General features: G+C 55.6%; 1 protein-coding gene across 3 annotated transcripts in view; it reads right to left on the bottom strand.

Annotated features, from left to right (window-relative positions):
• Ccdc85c (coiled-coil domain containing 85C) overlaps positions 1 to 19,398 on the bottom strand; it is a 65,049-nt gene extending 45,651 nt beyond the window's left edge. For all 3 annotated transcript variants that reach the window (XM_055592850.1, XM_055592851.1, XM_055592852.1), the window contains exon 1: positions 18,582 to 19,398. In XM_055592850.1, the coding sequence (XP_055448825.1) occupies positions 18,582 to 19,392 (811 nt within the window). In that variant the 5' untranslated portion in view covers positions 19,393 to 19,398. The remainder of the gene's footprint in view (positions 1 to 18,581) is intronic.
• Positions 19,399 to 19,405: the final 7 nt, after the last annotated feature.

Here is a 19,405-nt window from a genome sequence, read left to right as displayed (position 1 = left end):
TAGAGACCCCACAGCTGAGTCCAGAGTGGCTGGAGAGAGACCCACACGCCTGCTCCTGCCTACCTCAGACCTCATTTCTCTTACAAAGGGGAAACTGAGTTAGGCTACTGACCTGGCTGTCCTGAGGCTAGACACCACCACTCCCCGCCAGCCCCCGGCCCTCCCCACACCCATAGTCCATCTCATAGTGACCCTAGCCTGGGGCTCACCCTCGCTGTGGGACCCCGACACCAAGACACACAGGCATGCTCATGAGCACGCACACACCTGAGTCATTTAGGCTTGGTCCCTTCATCTCAGCTGCACACTAGAGAGCAGAGAACTTCCAGGGACTGAGTCAGCGAAGCCCTGGGACAGGGAGTGCTCATCCGGCCTTGCCTCAGGGAGCCAGGAGAAAGAACAGCAGGACACCAAAGATTCAGCACCAAAATTCAGCAACCCCAGCTCCTCCCAGGGTCAGCCCTGAGGAAAGGGACGACGAAGCGGCCTAGGCCGCGCTGCAACCCTGAGAACACAGCACAGCTGGGGTCTGGTGGCACACACCTTTAATTCCAGTGCTGGGGAGGCAGAGGCAGGAGGATCGCTGTGAGTTCGAGGCCAGTCTGGTCTACAGAGTGAGTTCCAGGACCACTGGTCTATACAGAGAAATCCTATCTCAAAGAGAGAGAGAGAGGAGAGGAGAGATTCTCTAGTAGGAGAAGAGAGCTAGAGACAGCCCAGACTGGGGGGAAAGGGCGGACTTAGTTGTGCTAGCCTGGGGTCAGGAAAGCCACTGGAAAGGGAGAACAGAACAGGAAAGGAGTCAGAGGCAGATGGAAGATGGCCTCCTCCAACTTCCTGGTCTGTAGAAGCTGACCCAGAGGCTGAGGGGTGCGGAGTGGGCCTCAGTTTCAGGAAGAAACACTCTGGAAGGGCAAAACTGAGGGCTGCAGAGAGTGGAAGGGTGAAACCCCACTGTCAGCAGTGGAAGTGGGGCACAGCCACACCCAGTGCCTCATTCACAGAGAACCCAACTGCCTTGGGTTGGCAGTGGGGCGCCGGGATGAAGGGGAGGGCGGGGCAGTGGAGCCCAGGCAACATGTAGCCCAGCAGGGATCACCAACTGCACCACTGGTGATGGTGACGGCACTGGTATCTGTGCCTTCCAGCACGGGACATGGCTCCTGACAGAGAGCCCTGGGGGAAGGTGGGCACGTGCTGGGGGGGAGGACAGGGTGGAAGAGTGGAGCCTGGACCCGGGTCAGCGGGGCTCCCTTCTCCCCAACCCACCCCCCCCACCGCCCCGGGGCTCATGGCCAAGCCCTGGGAAGCAGAAATTCATGGCCTGGGCATGGGTCTGGCTATCCTAGCTAGGCACCCACTGACCCCAGCCTGGGCAGCCTGAACAATGGTGCCTTTTGTTCCCGTGTTCCCCATTGTCTCCGATTCTCTCACCCGCCTGCGCCTTGCCAAAGGAGGATTTCCAGGGGGATTTCTCAATGGGCTCACAGAGAAACATCCTGTCTCTGGGACCTGATGCTCATGGCCTGAAAGGCTACAGTGGGGGGAGGGGAGCCAGACCCCTCTGGAAATGGCCCCTGAGATAGGAGCAGCTTTTTTAAACACAACAATCTTTGACCTGAGTGATACAGTTGGTAAGGAAAGGCAGTTCAGAGGCTGGAGTGTAGATAGTCGTACAGGATATACTTGGCAGGCACCAGGCCCTGGTTCCAACCCCGGCACCAGAAGTTCATCCAAAAGGTTGTTTAGTCCTCACCTGGGCTTTCTTCAACACAAATGGCAACAACCCAGCGCTACCCTGAAAATCCTTGCCAGCTTCTCCCAACAGGCCCAAGGACACTTGAGGGTATCCAACTTCTGCAGAGGGGAACTGAGGCTCACAGGAGTGGTGGACTTAGATCCAGATGACAGGGCCAACACACACACACACACAAACACACACACACACACACACACACACACACACACACACACGCATGCACAACCTTCTCCTTTACCAGAGGCCATGCTCCATCTACATGGGTCTGGCTGCTTCAGACCCTTATTAACACCAGACAGCTCGGGTAAGCATAGCCAGTGGCTACTAGATGCCTGGATGGGGGGGGAGGGCGGCACGGGGGGGGGGGGGGCTGGTGTGCCACAAGGCTGTGATCAGGTGTGTTGCGGCCCGCTCTGTCAGGTTGGATAGCTGTGACTAAGAAGTCTCTCATGGACACCCTCTTCTCTCTTCCCCCTCCCCCTTTCCCACAATAAGTCTCCTTCACACCAGACGCTGTGTGGCGTATATGTTACAATGCTAGGTGCAGCTTCCCTTCTGACCACTCCAAGGCGCCCAGGACAGGGTACAGCTACCCAAAACGACAAGAAAAAGGCTATTTAGAATGGCATGTGAAAACAGTCATCTTAGCCTGGCATGGCATTGCACACCTTTAATCCCAGCACTTCCAGGCAGATCTCTGTGAGTTCAAGGCCAGCCTGCTCTACAGAGTGAGTTCCAGGACAGCTAGAGGTACACAGAGAAACCCTACCTCAAATAAACAAACAAACAAAAAAAAACAAAAACAAAAACAGACAGACAAATAGATAGATAAGCAAAAATAAAGCCAATCATCCTGACATGCTCATGGAAAAACAAATGGAGGTAAAAACCATAGCCAGCCCATGTGGCAAAACCTGTACCTTTAAATGTGTGTCTTGGATAAGCTCCAACAGAACAATAACAAAAAACAGCATGAAGTAAAAACTGAGGGAATCTGACCAGAGCTGAGACTCCGGCTGATGCTAACTGATCAGTGTCTGCTCGTTCTCTGGAGCAAACGTACCGCTCTGATGTGAAAGTTAATAATGGTAGAGGACGGGGGGGGGGGGGGAGGAGCTGCCGGAACACTTGGAACACTGCCCTCTCCGATCTTCTGCAGGTCTAAAAATTGCTCTGAGAAATAAAGCTTTAAAAAAAAAAAAATGTTCAATGAAGGCTGGGGAGACAGCTCGATGGCTGAGAGTGCTAGCTGTACAAGCGTGAGGACATGAGTTCAAATCCCCGGCACCCACCTAAGAAGCTGGGCGCAGCTGAGGGCACCTGAAACCCCAGCACCAGGCGAGGGTGGGAGGATGGCTGGGGCTTCCTGACCACCTGACTTGCTCCAGGTTCGGTGCAAGACCCTGTTTCAAGGGTACAAGGGCGACACAGCAGCATACCCAACATCTTCCTCTGGCCTCTGAGCATAGGCACACACTAGTGGACATACAAACATATAACACACACAAAATTAAAAGTAATTAAAAATATGTATGCTGGGTCTAGTACAAACAATAAAATCTCACACAACAGAGAGGGCTGGTCTATGGCCAGGTTCTCCGCGCTGAGCTCGGATCCGTGATTCTGGCTCTGACAATACACTATATGCTTACAACGAGATGTTGCCATTGGCTGGAGGGGATGTCACATGGGAAGGATTCTTGACAATTTCTAACTTCCACTTGTGAACACTTCCTTATCTTCGGAGGTTTCCTACCGTGAGCAATGGGCTGCGGAGGGACCGGGGGCAGGTGGCATCCCAGGTGATCCATCACAGGTGTGGGGATAGGAGAGCGCCTGAGGCCTGAGAGGACCAGCTGGGGCAGCAGCTGTTGGATCCTCCCCACCCTGAAGGTTTGTCCAGCACAAGGCCCTGAGCGTTTGGTCATCACACCGCACCAAGCTGCGTGCACCACTTCACACTGAGCCCAGACCCACATGGAGGCATCACGCTCACCGCTCCACACCCACACTGTGGCCCATTACACCAAGGAGAGGTTCTGGTAACCTGGTAGTGCCTACTGCCCTTCAGACGCAAACAAAGGCAGAGCCAGCATCCGGGGTATGCGATGTACTAGGAGAAATCGGACACTTGGTTGGAGTTTCCTACTGGTGTTTGACCTGCCAAGTCCACGCAACTGCCCACAAGGGAGATGAGGACCACCCTCCAAAAGAATGGCCACCTGATGCATTTAATTCAGCAGTGGGTCCTCCTGGAGACCTAGGCTAACTGACCATCGCAGGGTCACCACGGCCACACTGCAGGGGCAGAGGCCACCGGGGTGTTGTGCAGGAAACAGTTATAGCTCTAGCGTTCTGCAACAGACAGCTGTCGTTTGGGAATAGGCTAAGTCACAGCTACGGAAAAGGCATCTGCTTATCTGTGTTCAGAAACAGGACAGGTGGGGTTAGGTAGGAAACCCCAGAGTGGTCAAGGTAAGAGCCCAGCTCTGCTGCTGTCTTTTTCTGAGATTCTAAGCAAACTACAGAACTTCTCTTTGTCCCAATGTCCCCTTCAGGTGAAGGGGATTCATAAAGTTTCTCAGCTTTGAAAAGGTTCATGTCACCATGCACGCATCTCCTTCATGACCCTCATCAGCCCAGGACAAGAAACAGTGCTGGAAAGTGAGGCGCTTGGCTTCCTGTGGCTTGTCTAGGGTCACACAGGTGAAGCCACAACCAGAGCTCAGGTGTGAGGGCTCTCCAGACCTTAGGTGACAGTCTCAGTGTGTCAACCAAGTCAACACACACACACACACACACACACACACACACACCTGGGCCCTGCCCAGCAAGTTAACATGACAAAACCAAGCCAGCACTTGGCCAAGCACAGCAGGAAGGCACAGGCCTGGGGCTCTTCTTCCCTGGGCCGCTGTCTGAAGTGGGGAGTGGAGCAGCGGGGGACACAGCCAGGGTCCAGAACTGTGGGCAGCAGGTGGACAGACGTTTCCATCTCACGCCTCCCCGCCTTGACGATGCCCACACCATGTGTCAGCGCTGACCCCCCCCCCCCCCGTGTGATGTTAGGGCCAGGAGAGGGACAGACCTGGTTGGCGGGTAATTTCAGGGGGCCTTACAAATGAACCTCAAGGGGTGGGGACCTGGCAACGGACTCATAGGTGCAGCCTGCTTGAATAAACCAGGTTCCTAAGTCCTGCCGGGCTCCAGCAGAGAACTGTGTCCTGTCGTCCCTCGCTAGAGACAGCCCTCCATCTGTCTCCCACACACAGCCAAGTGGGATGCAGCTCGGGGACTGGAGAAACAGACCACAGCAAGCACCCGGGGCACACAGGTCCCATCTGCCGTCAGAGGCCGAAACAGCAGGTGGCATGGCCGCTGGAGCAAGCTTGACCCAGAATTTTGAAGGTCAAGGTACTTCATGAACCACTAAGGCCTGCTCTCACAGTAGGGGGGCGCACCACAGCATACTAGAGGAGCTCAGGGAGGGTGAGGGGAACTCCAGGGGCCCTTGTTCCAACATCCACAAGACCAAGGCAGGGGGCCGGCCCCTCCCCCCAGAGCCCTTAACTGACAACTGCACTCGTGTTTGGAAAGAAGGTCCTCACACACGTGGCCGCTGCCGTCTGTGCCACAGATACTGCGCTGAGAGCAGAAGCTAGCCCTGAGGAGGGCAGGCTGGCAAGGCTGGCACTGGCTACTCTTTCCATCAGCCATGCTGCTGCCATCAAGATGCTGTGACTAAAGAAAGCTGTAACTTTTGCAAGCCTCCGAGTCATGGCAGGCGGAGGTCCCTACCCCTTTAAACCAGGGTGGTGTGGGGTGGTGCTGACAGGCGAGAACTGGGCAGAGCAAGAGCGGACATCCACTCCCCCTTCCCCACAAACTCCCCACCAGGCCTGCTCTGGACTGCATGTCCCCCGGGGCTCTAAATGAGTAAAACAGACATGGAGAAGCAGCGGGTACTGGGATGTCTCACCTTCCACAGCCCTGCCCCGGGCCAGCCCAAGGCTTCAGGCAGGACTCCTGGGTGACACCCCACAGGTCCCAATGGTCCCCTCCTCGAAGGCTCAGACCCCTCATCCTTTGGAAGCATACCTGCTACAGCCCAAGGAGCCTGCTTCTACACCCGAGGCTGACTGACAGTCAGAACAAAGCTTCCAAGACACCTCAGATGGAGCTCTTACTTGTAAATTCCCTTATTAGTTTTTAAAAGAAAAAAAAAATCAAGAAACTGCATACAAGTGTTCCATGGCCTAGATTCTCAGAGATCTCGTGAGTAAAGAGTCCACTTTAAGCCAGGTGTGGTGTGCACCTTTAATCCCAGAACTCAGCAGGCAAACGCAGGCGGCGGATGTCTGTGAGTTCGAGACCAGCAGTTAAGAGCAAGGACTGCTCTTCCAGAGGACCTGAGTTAGGTTCCCACACCTGTATCGAGCTGTCAAGTGATTCATAACCCCCTGTAACTCCAGCTTCAAGGGGTCCTACGACCTCTGTCAACCTCCACGGGCTCCTACACACCTGTGGTATTCACTCAAACAGACACATACACATATATAAGAATAATAAAAACAAATCTTAATTAAGAGAGTTCCCAGCTCATCATAGCTGAACTGCCGCACGCTGAGCAGATTCCCAGTTGCCTGTGAGGTTCCACAGGAAAGGCCTGGGGTAAAGAAAATCACAGAGCCCAGAGGCCTGGACAGACCTCTTTCCAGGCAGCCATACTTCTCAGAACAAGGTCAGAGGCAAACAGAGGCCCACAGGGCCTGAGGATCTGTCTGTCTGTCCCAGTTTCCCCAGAATGTCAGAGGGTCTGCTTCCTCGTCCAAATACGCAAAAGTAGGACAGTGTGGCAGCAGGAGGCCACCCTCGCCTAGAGTCCCTCATTTCAGCGGTCTCAGAGATGGCTGCTGCCTGAATGACAGTGTGTCAGCCTCCCCAAGAGCCCCCACTAGGCCCTCCTAGCTGCCTCTGCATGCAAGGCTACACACCCATGCCACCTCCCCCAGGCAAGACTTGCCATTTGCCCAATCAGGGGCTGTGCTGAACTCAGGAGGAGGGGAAGGAAGGGCCAAACAGAACAAGATAGCCTTCCTCCAACATGAGGAGACCCACATTATCCCCAGCTTTGGTCACCCACAGTTGATCAGAGCCCAAGGACATTAAGTGGAAAATCCCCAAAGCAACTAGCAAGTTTTAAAATGCACATGGTTCTGAGCGGTGTGAGGGCATCACATGCCACCGAGCCCTCTCCTGGGATGTGCGGCACGCCTGGGCACCCACAGTGCACATAGCATCCTCCCGTCTCCCTACTACGGGACACAGACAGCTCAGCACTAGCTGAGGCTTCAGGCACCTGCTGGGGTCCCTTACGCCCCAGAGGGAACTGGTGTAATTAGCACACTATTTAGAGTCAAAGGGGAAGGTGTCTATGGGATACACAAATGCCTTTCTCTTTGCCCCCAGGCTAGCCCTGCCCTCCTGAGCCTGTCAACAGCCAGGGCGGGTTCTCGGAACAAGAGAAAGAGCCCATTAACACATCTGAAAATCACTGGGGGCCAGGTGCACAAGAGCAAGGAGAGGTCAACAATCGGAAGGAGGCGCCTATAAAATGGCTCAGCTGGTAAAGGCACTTCCCTGGAAAGCCTGGCGACCTGAGGTCAAATAACTCCTGAAAATTGCCCTCAACCTCCACATGTGTGCCATGGCACAGGCATGCCCCTCCCCACGCACACACTCACTCCCCTCTGTCCCCCCACACACATGATGTGTACAAGAATAAAATTTTCTTAAAAAGAAGGGAGTGAGTCTCTCCTGCCTTTGGTCTTCCCTTTCCATCCATGGCTGTTTTGGGGGCAGCGACGAGGAGCTGGCAGGGGATGCCTGAAGGGAGGAGAGGGCAGGGGAAACCAAATCCTCCACCGGGTGTGGGTGCAGCAGCGAAACGATCCGGTGGCTGCTGCTTCTGGGTCAGGACAGGCCCCCAACTGGCTCAGCATTTGGAAAGCGACAGCCTGAGGCCAGAAACTTGGGTGCTTAAAGCCCCGAAACAAGAATGGGGGGGGGAGGGGAAGATACCACTGGTTTGTCTGGCCTGGGAAATCTGCTAATCTAGGGGAAGCCATCTAAGTGAGGCTGCAAATCAGGAAAGGTTTGGACTTCTAGGTCCCCTTAAGGGTCTCTGGAAATCAGAGACCCGACACAACCACCTCAACCCAAAGATAGGTAAACTGAGAAGGGGAGAGATTGGGCAGAGACTAAGGGAGAAATAAACCCATCAGGACAGAGCCGGTGGGGACACTAAAGCTCCGGCACACACAATGTCCCCAGGGTGACCTTCAAGGAGAGATGTGGCAAGGGGCACACAGAGCTTGTTAGCCTACAGGCACAGGAAAGGCCTTCTGGGAATTCCAGATGTTGAGCCAGCTGGCTCAGGACACCTGGCAGCTCCACCTCCTACTTCCTACCCTGCGTTCTGTGGGGTTCCTGACTGGGCTGATTTCTGTTTTTTAGAAGCCTTGGGCTCACTAACCCAACAACTGGGGTTCTTCATCCATGCTGAGCCAGTGGATAAAAGCTGTTGGTTCTGTCCCTGGGACAGTTGATGAATGAGTGCACAGACTTTTCAGAAGCTTGGGGGGTGGAGGGTAGCCGAGGTTACCCTAGCTAACAAGCCACAGAGGCCACTGAGCATTTAGTCAATGCACAAAGATCTAGACAAGGACGAGAAGCAGCAGAGTAACCTGGAGAAGCCCAAAGGTTAGGAATGGTTCCAGAATCCCTGACCACCAGAGGGGTGCCACGTCCAAAGACCATTAGCAACTGGTGGGAGGTCAGCCTGCCCCTCCCCCTCCTGTCTCTTCCTGTTCACCAAAACCCAGGAACCCTAGAAGTCAGCGTGGCTCGCTCTGCAGCTGGCCACAATGACCACAAATATGCTAGCACCCACGGGACAAGCTCCTAACATGGTGGGAAGGGGTAAGGGTCGGGGCTAAAGATCAAAGAGATGCCAGCTTTGGGGACTGCCTCCCAGGGTGGGGCTCCTGGAGCGGCTGCCCCAGACTGCCTCAGGGGAAAGTCCCACACTTAGCCAGCCCTCGAAGAGAATCAAGAAACTAAGGGGTCCTGGGGGCAGCAGAGAAAACTAGAGGCCACTGGGAACTCTGACTCCCCGGATCCATGTGCCTGCTCCCATCCTAGTCCCCCCACTTCAGCTATGCTGTTGTACATACAAGACCAAGGCTAGGAGGGGGCTCCTGTGACCTCCCACAGGGTCAGGGAAGCCCCAGTGTCCCACTCCCCCCTACAGTTTGCAGGGCACTATGTCCAGTCTCTCTCTAGGGTATGTCACTGAGATCAGATCAATGTCACCCTAAAACACACTCTCTCTCTCTCTTTCTCTCTCTCTCTCTCAGCAGGCTCAGCACAAACGAAGCTGCGGTGAGCAGGCGGGAAATGGCCAGCCCAGGGCCAGAGCCTCAGGTGTGGTGTGTAATGGACTCATCACCAGAGACAGCTAGAGAAAAGGCCCACAGCTGGACCCTGGCAGCTCATTTAACCCCAAGAGAGGTATGCCCACTTGCCAGTCACAGCCTTAGGCATTACAAGTAATCAATGGCAGTGTGTCCAGGGCAGCCTTCGGCCTCTCCTCTAAGAGGGAACGCAGGGCAGGAAGCATGTCACTGGCCTGTGTCCCTACCCCACCACCCCTTCAGCTTACAAACCATTTTCTTTGTTTGCTGATTCAGCACCCTTTCTGGCCTCCTTTGAGAAATGAAAAGCTGCCAGCTGGGAACCAACTGGCTGAGTTCTGGAGAGGACCCCAGGAGCTAGGGAACACTCTCAGGACTTGAGTTTCCTGCAGACGTGGGTCCCAGCTGTGTCCAACACATGAGCTGGCACCCAGCACCACAGGGCACCCTCCATGACCCTGGCGGAATGAATGAGGGCCACATGTCACACAGGCAGGAAAGGGACACTAAAAAAGCCCCAGGACCCAGATGACAGAGCCACTGAGATGGGTGGGGATACACTCAAGTCGTCAAGCCCAGGCTTGGACACCCCAACTTGTGTGGGCAAGCGGGAGTCACAAACTCAGGAGGGATTGTCTACACTAGTGCTGCCCTGCAGAGCTGTCAAGGGACTGTTCCACTGGGAAGCCCTGTTCCACCCACTTCGCTGCAATCACACTAGACTGAAGCAGCTCAGGGTCACAGCCGAGAGACCTTGAAGTGGAGCTGGCCAAGATTCAGGCAGAGAGTATATGGGGACACAGGTCAAAGGCAGGGGCCCAAACCCTCGGGATACAGGTGCCCAACATGGTGACCGGAAATCCCAGGGCCAACATCCAGGGGCCAAACCTCAGGCTGGAAAGAGAACTCACATTGCTAGCAGGAGGTGGGAGACAGGAGTAACTGGAACACCTGTCAGGGGGCAGCGAATTCGACAGGATCTCTGCTAATGCGAGCCACCTTCCCCAGGGTCTGCTGCAAGAGGCAGCAGAAATTCCAGTCCACAGTGAGGGAGGCTCCCCACCCCACCCCCCACCCCACCCCCGCTAGGAAGGAGTGCAGGATAGTAGAAGGACAGGTTTCCTTTTATTGCTCTGGACAAGGAAACACTAGCCTGTTTGCTAGTGTGGAGAGACCCAAGAGGAACAAAAGAAAGGAGATAATCTGGGGTGGGGGTGGAGGTCCCCTTCAGGAGGAGCTGACCTAAGGGCAGAGGAAGGGAGGCTTGGACAGAAGGAGCTGAGAGAGTAAGACCCTCCTCACTTCTGAATGTGCACAAGGGTGGGGTGTACAGGCTGCTGAAAATATGGGGAACAAAAAGGGTGGGCGTGGGGGGAGCGTCCCATTGTCCCGTGCGCTTATGGAAGAGTCATTAAGCAGCCAGGCGGCTGGGAAATGGAGCCTTGGCCCAGGCAGTGTGGCCGGAACCTGCCACAAAGGGCCACTCCCATAGCGGGCTCATTAGGGAGGCCAGCCGGTGCCGCACGCGGTGACAGGCGGGTGCATTCAGGGCCCCGCGCACAATTGAGCCCTTGTGACGGGCAGGGGAGCAGGGTGCTCGCTGGGGCCTCTGATTCCTAGACAAGAGCAAGCCTCCTTCTTGCCTTACAACGTGGAAGCTGACGGGAAGACAGATTTGGGGAGACAAAGAGATGCGTCCCCCTGACAGTGGCTGTTCTATTTCTGGAAATGGGTCGACTCTGCTCAATAGCTGCCATCTCCATGCCACCGGCCCTGCCTGCGTCTGTCCCCTTCAATATAGCCTAACAGCCATTACCACTCCCTTCAGGGCAGACTTGTCCTGCACATTAGGGGTGTGGCTACATCTGTGCCCAGCTATAACTTAGAGATGGTGGGGTGGGGGGTGGAGAGGTGGGGGGGTTGCAGGGGGTGTGTGAAAAACGGGCCTAGCTTTCTGCAGCTGCTTGCAAGCCCTCAACTGGGCCCACTAGAGCCGTGTACCCACACAGCACAGTGAGAGGGCAACACAAGCCAACCTTAAACTGATACTGGTCTTCTCTGCCTCCCTCCCTCCACACCCCAGCCTGGGAGACTGGGCCAGAATCCCCCATTGGCTGACCAACAGATAGAGCCCAGCTCGGTGGGTCCCACAGGTTTCTCCAGAGCCTCCCATAAAGACTCCAGCTCTCACTGCCCACAGGACCACCCCCAAAAAACAAACAAACAAATGCAGCAACTACCATGGCCCTGAGTCCTGCTCTGAGACTGGACCCAAACAATGGTGTGTGTTTGTTAGTCAGTCAGGTATGGTGGCACTTGAGTTTAGTTGCAGCAGAGGCAGGGGTATACCTGTAAATTTAAGGTAGCCTGGTCTACATAGTGAGTTCCAGGCCAACCAGAGTTATATAGTAAGACCCTGTCTCAAAAAAAAAAAAGGAAGTGGTCAAGGAACCACAGACAAAAGCAAAGTTGTGACCTTAGCGATGATTGAGAAGGTGAGCTTGTACCCACACCACCACCGTGGCAGGCTTCCTTTTCTGGAAGTAGATAAAGACCATTTGGTGCCAAGAATAGTAAATGAAGAAAAGAAAAACAAAAGGGGGGCGGGAGGTGACCACAGCGGCTTGACCTCTATCCAGTTTAAAACGAGACAGTCGCCCCTAGCCCTTCTACAAAGCCCCTCATCCCTGGCTCTGGGTGCACACCTATTGTATGCTCCAGGAGACCAGGCTGTGCCCAATGACTGCACGCAGGGGCAGGCATCCTCACACCCAGCCAACGAACATGCGCTAGAATGTTGCATTCGGCGCTGTCCTGAACTCAGCGCCATCAGATAGCGGAGGCCGGTAATTCCATCAGGCCCTCAGGAGGAGTAATGGCCCAGACAGAGTCCTGGCCTCCGTAGCCCCATCAGGTCACCATTTCAAGTGTGTGTGAAGTCGAAGGCAGCCCCAGTAAGCCTGAGTCCTGCCCCAAACTGAGGAGGACGCCACGGCCGAGCTGTTGTATGGAGCAGGTAAAATATCAATTCTTTGCAAAAATCATTCACTAATTTGTAACTATCCAAAGGACAGGTTAGGAGCCTACCCTGCCCCCACCCTCACCCCAGTGTCAACTCTAGGAGTCAAGAGGCCCAGGACCCCAGGCTCCCAAACGGACAGACAGGAATGACAGACCCAAGGGTGGGTCCCCTTCCCTCCCAGCTTCCTCCTTACAGCCAGAGGATTCCATACAGCTTGCTCAGGGTTTCCGGCTCTTCCTGGCCAGGCATTTCCTCTGCTCCAAGAAGCCAGCACTCTAAATGCCATCTACTCTAGGACAGCACTGACTGACAGGGGAAGGGACAAAGGGAGAGAGAGGACCCTGTAGTGAGGCACAGACGGACCCCCAGACCTGTCCCCACAGCACTATGGAGAAGGGAATGGGCTGAGAAGACAGTAATGCCACCCTGACAGGCCATCCAGGGCCCAGTGTGCAGGACCAGGAAGTAGGATTGCTGGCCTCCGGGGCGGGGCCCGTACCTCGGTGAAATACGGCTACACGGCATTTCCAGAGAATCAGCTGATGAATGGGCAGCACTCCAGGGCTTCCTGACCTGCTCCCCAGAGAGCTGGAGACTGTTGGGGACTCATTAAGACCAGGCACCTGCCTTTGGGTGACCCAGCTCCTCATCTGTTCAGAACCATAGGCCTGCAGGGAGACATCTTAGAGGAAGAGGTGGGGGCTATCCCTGACTCTAACACCACAAGGATGGGGGGCTGGGGAGGTAGATCAGTGTTAGGAGCACTGGCTGCTCTTGCAGAAGACTCTAGTTCGGTTCCCAGCACCCACAAGGTGGCTCACAACCAACCATAGGTAACTTCAGTTCCAGGGGATCCTACACCCTCTTCTGACCTGCATACATGTGGTGCAGGCAAAACAGTCATGCACATAAAATACGATTTCTTTTCTTTTTTTAAAGACAGGGTCTCACTATGTAACCCTGGCTGGCCTGAACCCCAGAGATCCACCTGCATCTGCCTCCAGACAGAGATTAAAGGCTCATACCACCATACCCATCGAAACCTTTAAAAATAAAATAAAATAAACCCTATAGCTTTAGGGGAGGAGTTTGTTCCTGTCTCCAGGCCTTGCGGCTTCTGTCGAGGTCCCCTTGTCCCTGAGCCTCAAGGAAGATGGGAACTAGGTACTCGTATTTCTGAAATCCCCAAGGCAGCCCCTGTGTGGGCCGCAAGGGGTTTGCGTCCTAACCATTCTGTAATGGCAGCAGAGTTCAGGTTGGGATGTAGACAAAACGTCTCCCACAAGGGTCTGACCCGATCCCTCTGGAGCCCAGGGTCACCTAACACTACAATTCAGAGGTCCAAGGAGGCAAACAGGGGCTGGTGTCAGGGCTTGGAGCCATGGCCATCCCGGAGGCCCTGAGCTTCTTGCTCCTGCCCTTAGCCCAGCCTAGGGAACAGTCACCAGGGAGACGCTCCTTAACTGCCACTCCCAGGCCAGATGACATGAATCACTGTAAAGGCACTGAGAATTTTGGAGTACTGATGCTCATTAAACTTAAGCTAATGTTTTCCTTCCTGTTTTAAGGAACAACTACAAGGTCAATGCCCACTTCCAGCTGCCCTCTCACCCCTGACAAGTCTTCCCTAGCACAACCCGAGACTTGGGCATCTACAAGTCCTACCCACAGGAAAGCCCTTCACCAGCGCCCAGAAGGATGATCACACGCCTCCCTAATGAGGACTCTTGGCTCAGGGGTCACAGGATTTACCTGGACGGCGTTCCTCGGCAGTCACTGAACTCTGAGTCACTGGAACGTCCAGGCCATAGCACCAAACTCAGCTTCTCTATGCTTCCTGTCCATTGTGGGTCCAGACGCACTGAGTGAACCTTGGCCTCTCCACACCCTGTTCCAGTTCCCACCTTCAGAGCTTAGCCATTCTGCTCTTTCTTGACTACAAAGCCATCTTTCTTCTATTCAACCTGACAAGAAGACAGGACTGGGCACAAAGGCTCCACTCACAAGTGTGGGCCAGGGGGTTCCCCACTCTATTCCCGAGCAGCACTTCCCAGAATGGGAACGCTATCCAGATGAAAATGGAAGTTACAGACCCCTCCTTTAAAGGCGCAGCTATAGAAGCAGGATATTACAGAAGAAAGCCTGGGGCCAGGAGGGTCAGTATGGTCACAGACCAAGGAGGCCAGAGTTCACTCAGGTCCTTTTGACCCTGGAGCTAGTGGAGCTAGAGCGCTCGGCAGCAGGCCGCACTGCTCCTATGCCTTAAAGCTCAGCACTGGGCGTTCCATCCCAGAGAAGTTGCCTTCACACAGTGTTATACGAAGGCACCTTCCGCCTCCCAGTTTTGTCACAGTTTCCATTTTACAGATGAGTGGCTCAGGGACCTGCCTGAGACTGCCAAGGAGCTGTGTAAGTAACTGCCACAGGCCTGCTGGACACAGGTATAAGTAGGAGCCGGTTTTCCTCATAAAATATGCTGGCCACGGACCAATACTGAACGAGGTTTGTGTGCCAGGAGCTCAGAGGCCCAACGCAGGCTGGAGCTGAGGTGGAATGACCACTGGGACGGGAAACCAGCCTGGTGTAGGAAAGTGAGAGCATAAGAGGAAGATATGTGGAGGGGCGTCCCTGCGTGGACGCAGCTCCGCTCCGAAAAGGAGAGTTGAAGCCCTCCTGGGAAGAACGGGACTCTTTTACTTCAGGTGCCCTCCCCCATAGGGCTCACTGCAGACCCCAGCCTGCCCTGTGGGAACCAGAGAAATACCCAGCACCTCTCCAGGCCTCCCAGGAGCTCAAGGTGGCCCTCAGCAGCGGGCAAGCTCTTTGTGGTAAATGTGATGTGATGAGTGGGTCACCTGCCGGAGAATTCCTGGGGACCCTGAGGACATAGCACCCACGCCCATGGACAATCTCACAGGACCCCTCTACCAGGGTCAGGCTGGGAGGGGAGGGGGAGCTTGCATAACCCGCCCATTATCTCCTCTGACCTTTGCTCCAGGCTGGCAGGCAAAGGCAGTCTTATTAGTAGAGCCCTGAGGCGGCTTGCTCTGTCTTTTTTTTAAAGGCCCAGGCCACCCCCCCTACTTCAGCCTCCCAAAACCAACAAAAACACAAATGGGTGATCAAACCCTGCTCATTGACTGGCTCAAAATTTTAACCCAAAACCAAACGTGAAAAGATAAATGGCACTCACTCACTCACAGGCTTGATGGAGCTTTTGGGTTAGCTACCAGGGCCACAGGGCTTGGGGGTCTGGGACAAAAGGGCACACACACACCCAAGAGCAGGGGATGGGTGGTGGGCTAGAGGGATAGGAGGGAAAAAACTAACTGCAAGTGCTGTCTTTTCTGCCGTGTGTGTGTGTGTGTGTGTGTGTGTGTGTGTGTGTGTGTTGCTGTCCACAGAGTCCCATACTGTGCTGAGCAAATGCTCTCTCTATCCCTGAGCTACACCCCCAGAGGAAAAATAAAATTTTTTCTGAAAATCACCTCAATTGGGGGAATGGAGGGGGACGGCTGGATTTCTGGCATTTAAATTGTGTAATCCTGCAGGACTGGATTGGAGCGACAGCAAGGGCACCTTAGACCTGACTTCAACCAGCCAGGACCCAACCTCTCCAAAGGAACCCAGTGGCCGTCCAGTGCCCGCCCAACATGGAGCCCTTTGCACATGCATTCACAGGCTGGCCAAGCCCACCTCAGCCAGGGCTGCCTGGACTACAGAAGGCTCCCTCCACCACTGTCACCTGAGGCCTTCTAGGACTACCTGCCTGGCTGCACAGCAGCACAGCTTCCCCAGAGAGGGCTGCAGGGCCTTGGTTCCCTGGCTCTGCAAGCAGCCACACACCGCACAAGGAGCTCAGATGTGAATGTGCCCATGGGCAGTCTCAAAGGCAAACAGTTTGGAAGAGCAGCCAAAACGTGCTGGCGGGCCTCCCGTGGCGGACTCCACCGACAACCGCCAGACCAGTGTGGGCAGGGGACTTTCCTGGAGTACAGGACTCCGTGGGCTCCCCTCCGCCATCCAGAAGAAGGACAGGGAGCAAAATTAACCAAGTTGCCCCAGGATACATGAGGGAGTCGAGATGCCCAGCCCCTGTTATCAATGAGGCACTGATAAGGAAGTAACACTTCCCAGCACAGAAGGAAAAAGGCACAGTGGGGTCAGGGATCAAGAAGAGGGGAGCATCCCTTTTACCCAAACTGGAGAAGCAAAAATGGCAACTGCAGGACCTCAAACCATTCTTGGCAGAAACAGCAAAAGCCCTGGTGGAGACCCCAGCAAGGCAAGGTGGGGGTCCTTTCTGTTTCTCCCCTTGCATATACATAAAACAGGGCTGAGGCAACCTGCCCAGGACTCCTGTGAGCACACACCAAGCCCCCCCACACACACACACACCTAGTCTGTCTGTCTGTCTCTGTCTCTCTCAGCTCAGTCCTGCTCCTCAAGAACAAAGTAAAGCTTCAGGTCCCCGCACAGAAAAGCCCAGTTTTCCTTGTTTCCTGGAATTCTGTGCACATCAGAGAGAGGACACTGCCGGCCACCCACTGACTTCCAGAGACAGAACTAAAAAGAACAATCCAGTGTGTAACTGAAATTTGTAATAACACTGCTGAGTTTTTGTTTCGTGCCAAAGCAAAGCTTGGCTGCTAGGAAGTCTGCAGCAGTTTTGTTGCAAGGACATGGGGGGGGGGGGTGTCTGTTGGAAACAGGACACTTCAACCCCTACCTATCCCCTGTGGGGTGGAAAACCTCCAGGCCAGGTCCCTCCCTGCTGCATTATTCACTACTGCAACTGGAACTCTGGGCCAGACCCACATCTCCTAGCACAAAACACCACCGCCTGCAAAGAGGTGGAGACACTCAAGCGAGGCAGTGTCCTGCGGACAGTGGCGCTGGCCAAGGGTTACTGACGACACTGCTGAAAACCAGCAACACTGGGTTTCCTGAACTACAAAGATTCTCCTCCTTCACCATGCATTTGGGGAAATCAGGACCCAGAACACTGACCCTCCCAGAGCCCCTGGAAGCCAAAGGGATGCAAGCACTGTAAGGACGGGTGTCCATCCCCAACAAATTAAGCAGGAACTCTGCATCTGGGGCTTAAGGGGAGGGAGAGGAGGGGCTGAGAATGCAGTGTTACAAAAAGAAACCCGAGTTGCTGTGGTAGATTGCTAATCTGTAACAAAATATCCCTCTAGCTGAAGTCCTTTCCTGAACTCTCACGCTCTGGATGGTAAAAAAGGAGGAAACCTCCACCTGACAGGCTGGGGTCTGCAGCTCCTACCTGTGACCACCCCCATACACCTGCAGAAGGCTTGGCGAGGACAAACTAAAGAAAAAGCTTGGGCTTCAGCTCGAGCTGTCAGTTTGGGAAAGGGAAATTCTTCTAAGCCTTGACAGTGCCTGGACAGGGAGAGGCTTTAAGGAGAACAGAAAGGGCTGGTTATTCTCCACCACCAGGCAACAGTTCAGGCAGAGGTGGGTGCCACCAAGCTCCTAAAAACTGTGGGGAAACAGGGAAGGGGCAGCCATCACAGACCCTAGACAGGGACACCCTGAGCACAGGGCCAACAGCAACAGGTTGAGGAAAACAGAGCTGACCTCCCACCCTCACACTAGCCACAAATGACCCCAGCACTTCCCTGTAAGGCGATCAAGCTTACAAATCTCTTCAGGGGTATTATCTAGCTCCACCTCACACCCGGGCCAGGCAGGCATCAGCCTCTCCAACTTAAAAGCAAGGAAGCAAGGAAAACTGAGGCACACGGAGAAGTCAGAACCCATTCCAAATGTATCCTCTGGGGAAAATGGTAGAGACCAAGTTGGGAAAGGTGTCCCAACCAGTACTGCAGGGTTTATGGGAAGCCAGGAAGACTCTTATCTTAACCCTGAGTGCCCTGGCCCAGCTGCGTCAAGGTCTCAACCGCGGTGCTGGTGTGGCAGCCCAGTCCAGGAGATAGGGCAGGGAAGGAAGCAGGGGAGGATACCAGCCACAGGCACAGCACGGCCGTGAGTAGGGGTAACTGTGGCTCCAACCACACAGGGAAATTCACTTGCTTTAGCTTAGGGGCCTGTCATAGTCTCCCAAGAAAAACTTCCCTCCGCCCACAAGTGTTTTCAGGGTGGGATGAGAGACACCCCTAAACAGCCCCGGAGTGCCAGCCACGAACACAAAAAGGTGTGGATGAGAAACTTTTCTGCGGCACCAGCTAGACGGGGGACACCACCACCGCCGGATGCTCCATTTGCTGCGGACGGGTCCAGGGGGCTCGACCCCATTCCCACCACACCCCTGGGCTTCCGCCCCGGGGGAGGTGCTTACCGTGCAGGCCGTTAGGGATGCTCCGGTGGTGCGGCGGCGCTGACAGGTCATCCAGGGACCGGCGCGTGGCTCCGGCCTTGCCGTCGGGACCCTTGTGCGGCCCCGGGGGCAGCAGGGCGGGTGGGACATGGTGGTGGTGGTCCGGGCTGCCGCCGCTGCCCGCACTGGACGTGCTGCTGCCGTCGCCAACGTCGCGGGCACCGGAGCCCGCCGCGCTGCCCGCCAGGGGACCGCTCAGGCTGGCCTGGCTGTCGATGGAGCTGCGGGAGCCCGCGCCGCCGCCGCCGCCGCCGCCACCGCCGCCGCCGCCAGCGCCCCCCGCCGCCGCCAGCGCCGCGCGCTCCTCGTCCAGCACCAGCACCAGCTCTTTGAGCTCCAGGTTCTCGCGTAGCAGGGCCTCCTGGCGCGCCTCGAGCTCCCGCAGCTTCTGCTGCGAGCGGGCCACCTCGTGCCACACGGCGCCGGCCGCGTGGCGCCCGAAGCGCTGCCACTCGCGAGCCAGCTTGCGCCCTTTCTGCCGGTCGTCGTCCAGGAAACAGCAGAGCTCCCGCAGCTCCTGGTTATCGTCCTGCAGCCGCTGGTTCACGTCCTTGAGGCCGCGGATCTCCAGCAGGTGCTGCTGCAGCCGCCGGTTCACGTCGCGCATCAGGCCGCCGTGCTCCAGCATGAGGCCCACCTTCTCGCCCTCGGCGCGCCGCAGCCGCCGCGCCAGCTCCTCCTTGCTCCAGCGCAGCAGTTCCTCGTCCGGCACCTGGCTCAGCTCCTCCGACGCCGCCGCCGCCGCCGCCGCCACCGCCGGGGGCTTCGCCATGGCGGGAGCCCGT

Source organism: Psammomys obesus, unplaced genomic scaffold (assembly GCF_907164565.1).
Source record: "Psammomys obesus unplaced genomic scaffold, mPsaObe1.curated_primary_1811, whole genome shotgun sequence".
Taxonomy (NCBI): Eukaryota; Metazoa; Chordata; class Mammalia; order Rodentia; family Muridae; genus Psammomys; species Psammomys obesus.
The sequence above is the reverse complement of the archived record's forward strand: the minus strand, read 5'-3'. Positions and strand labels throughout refer to the sequence as shown.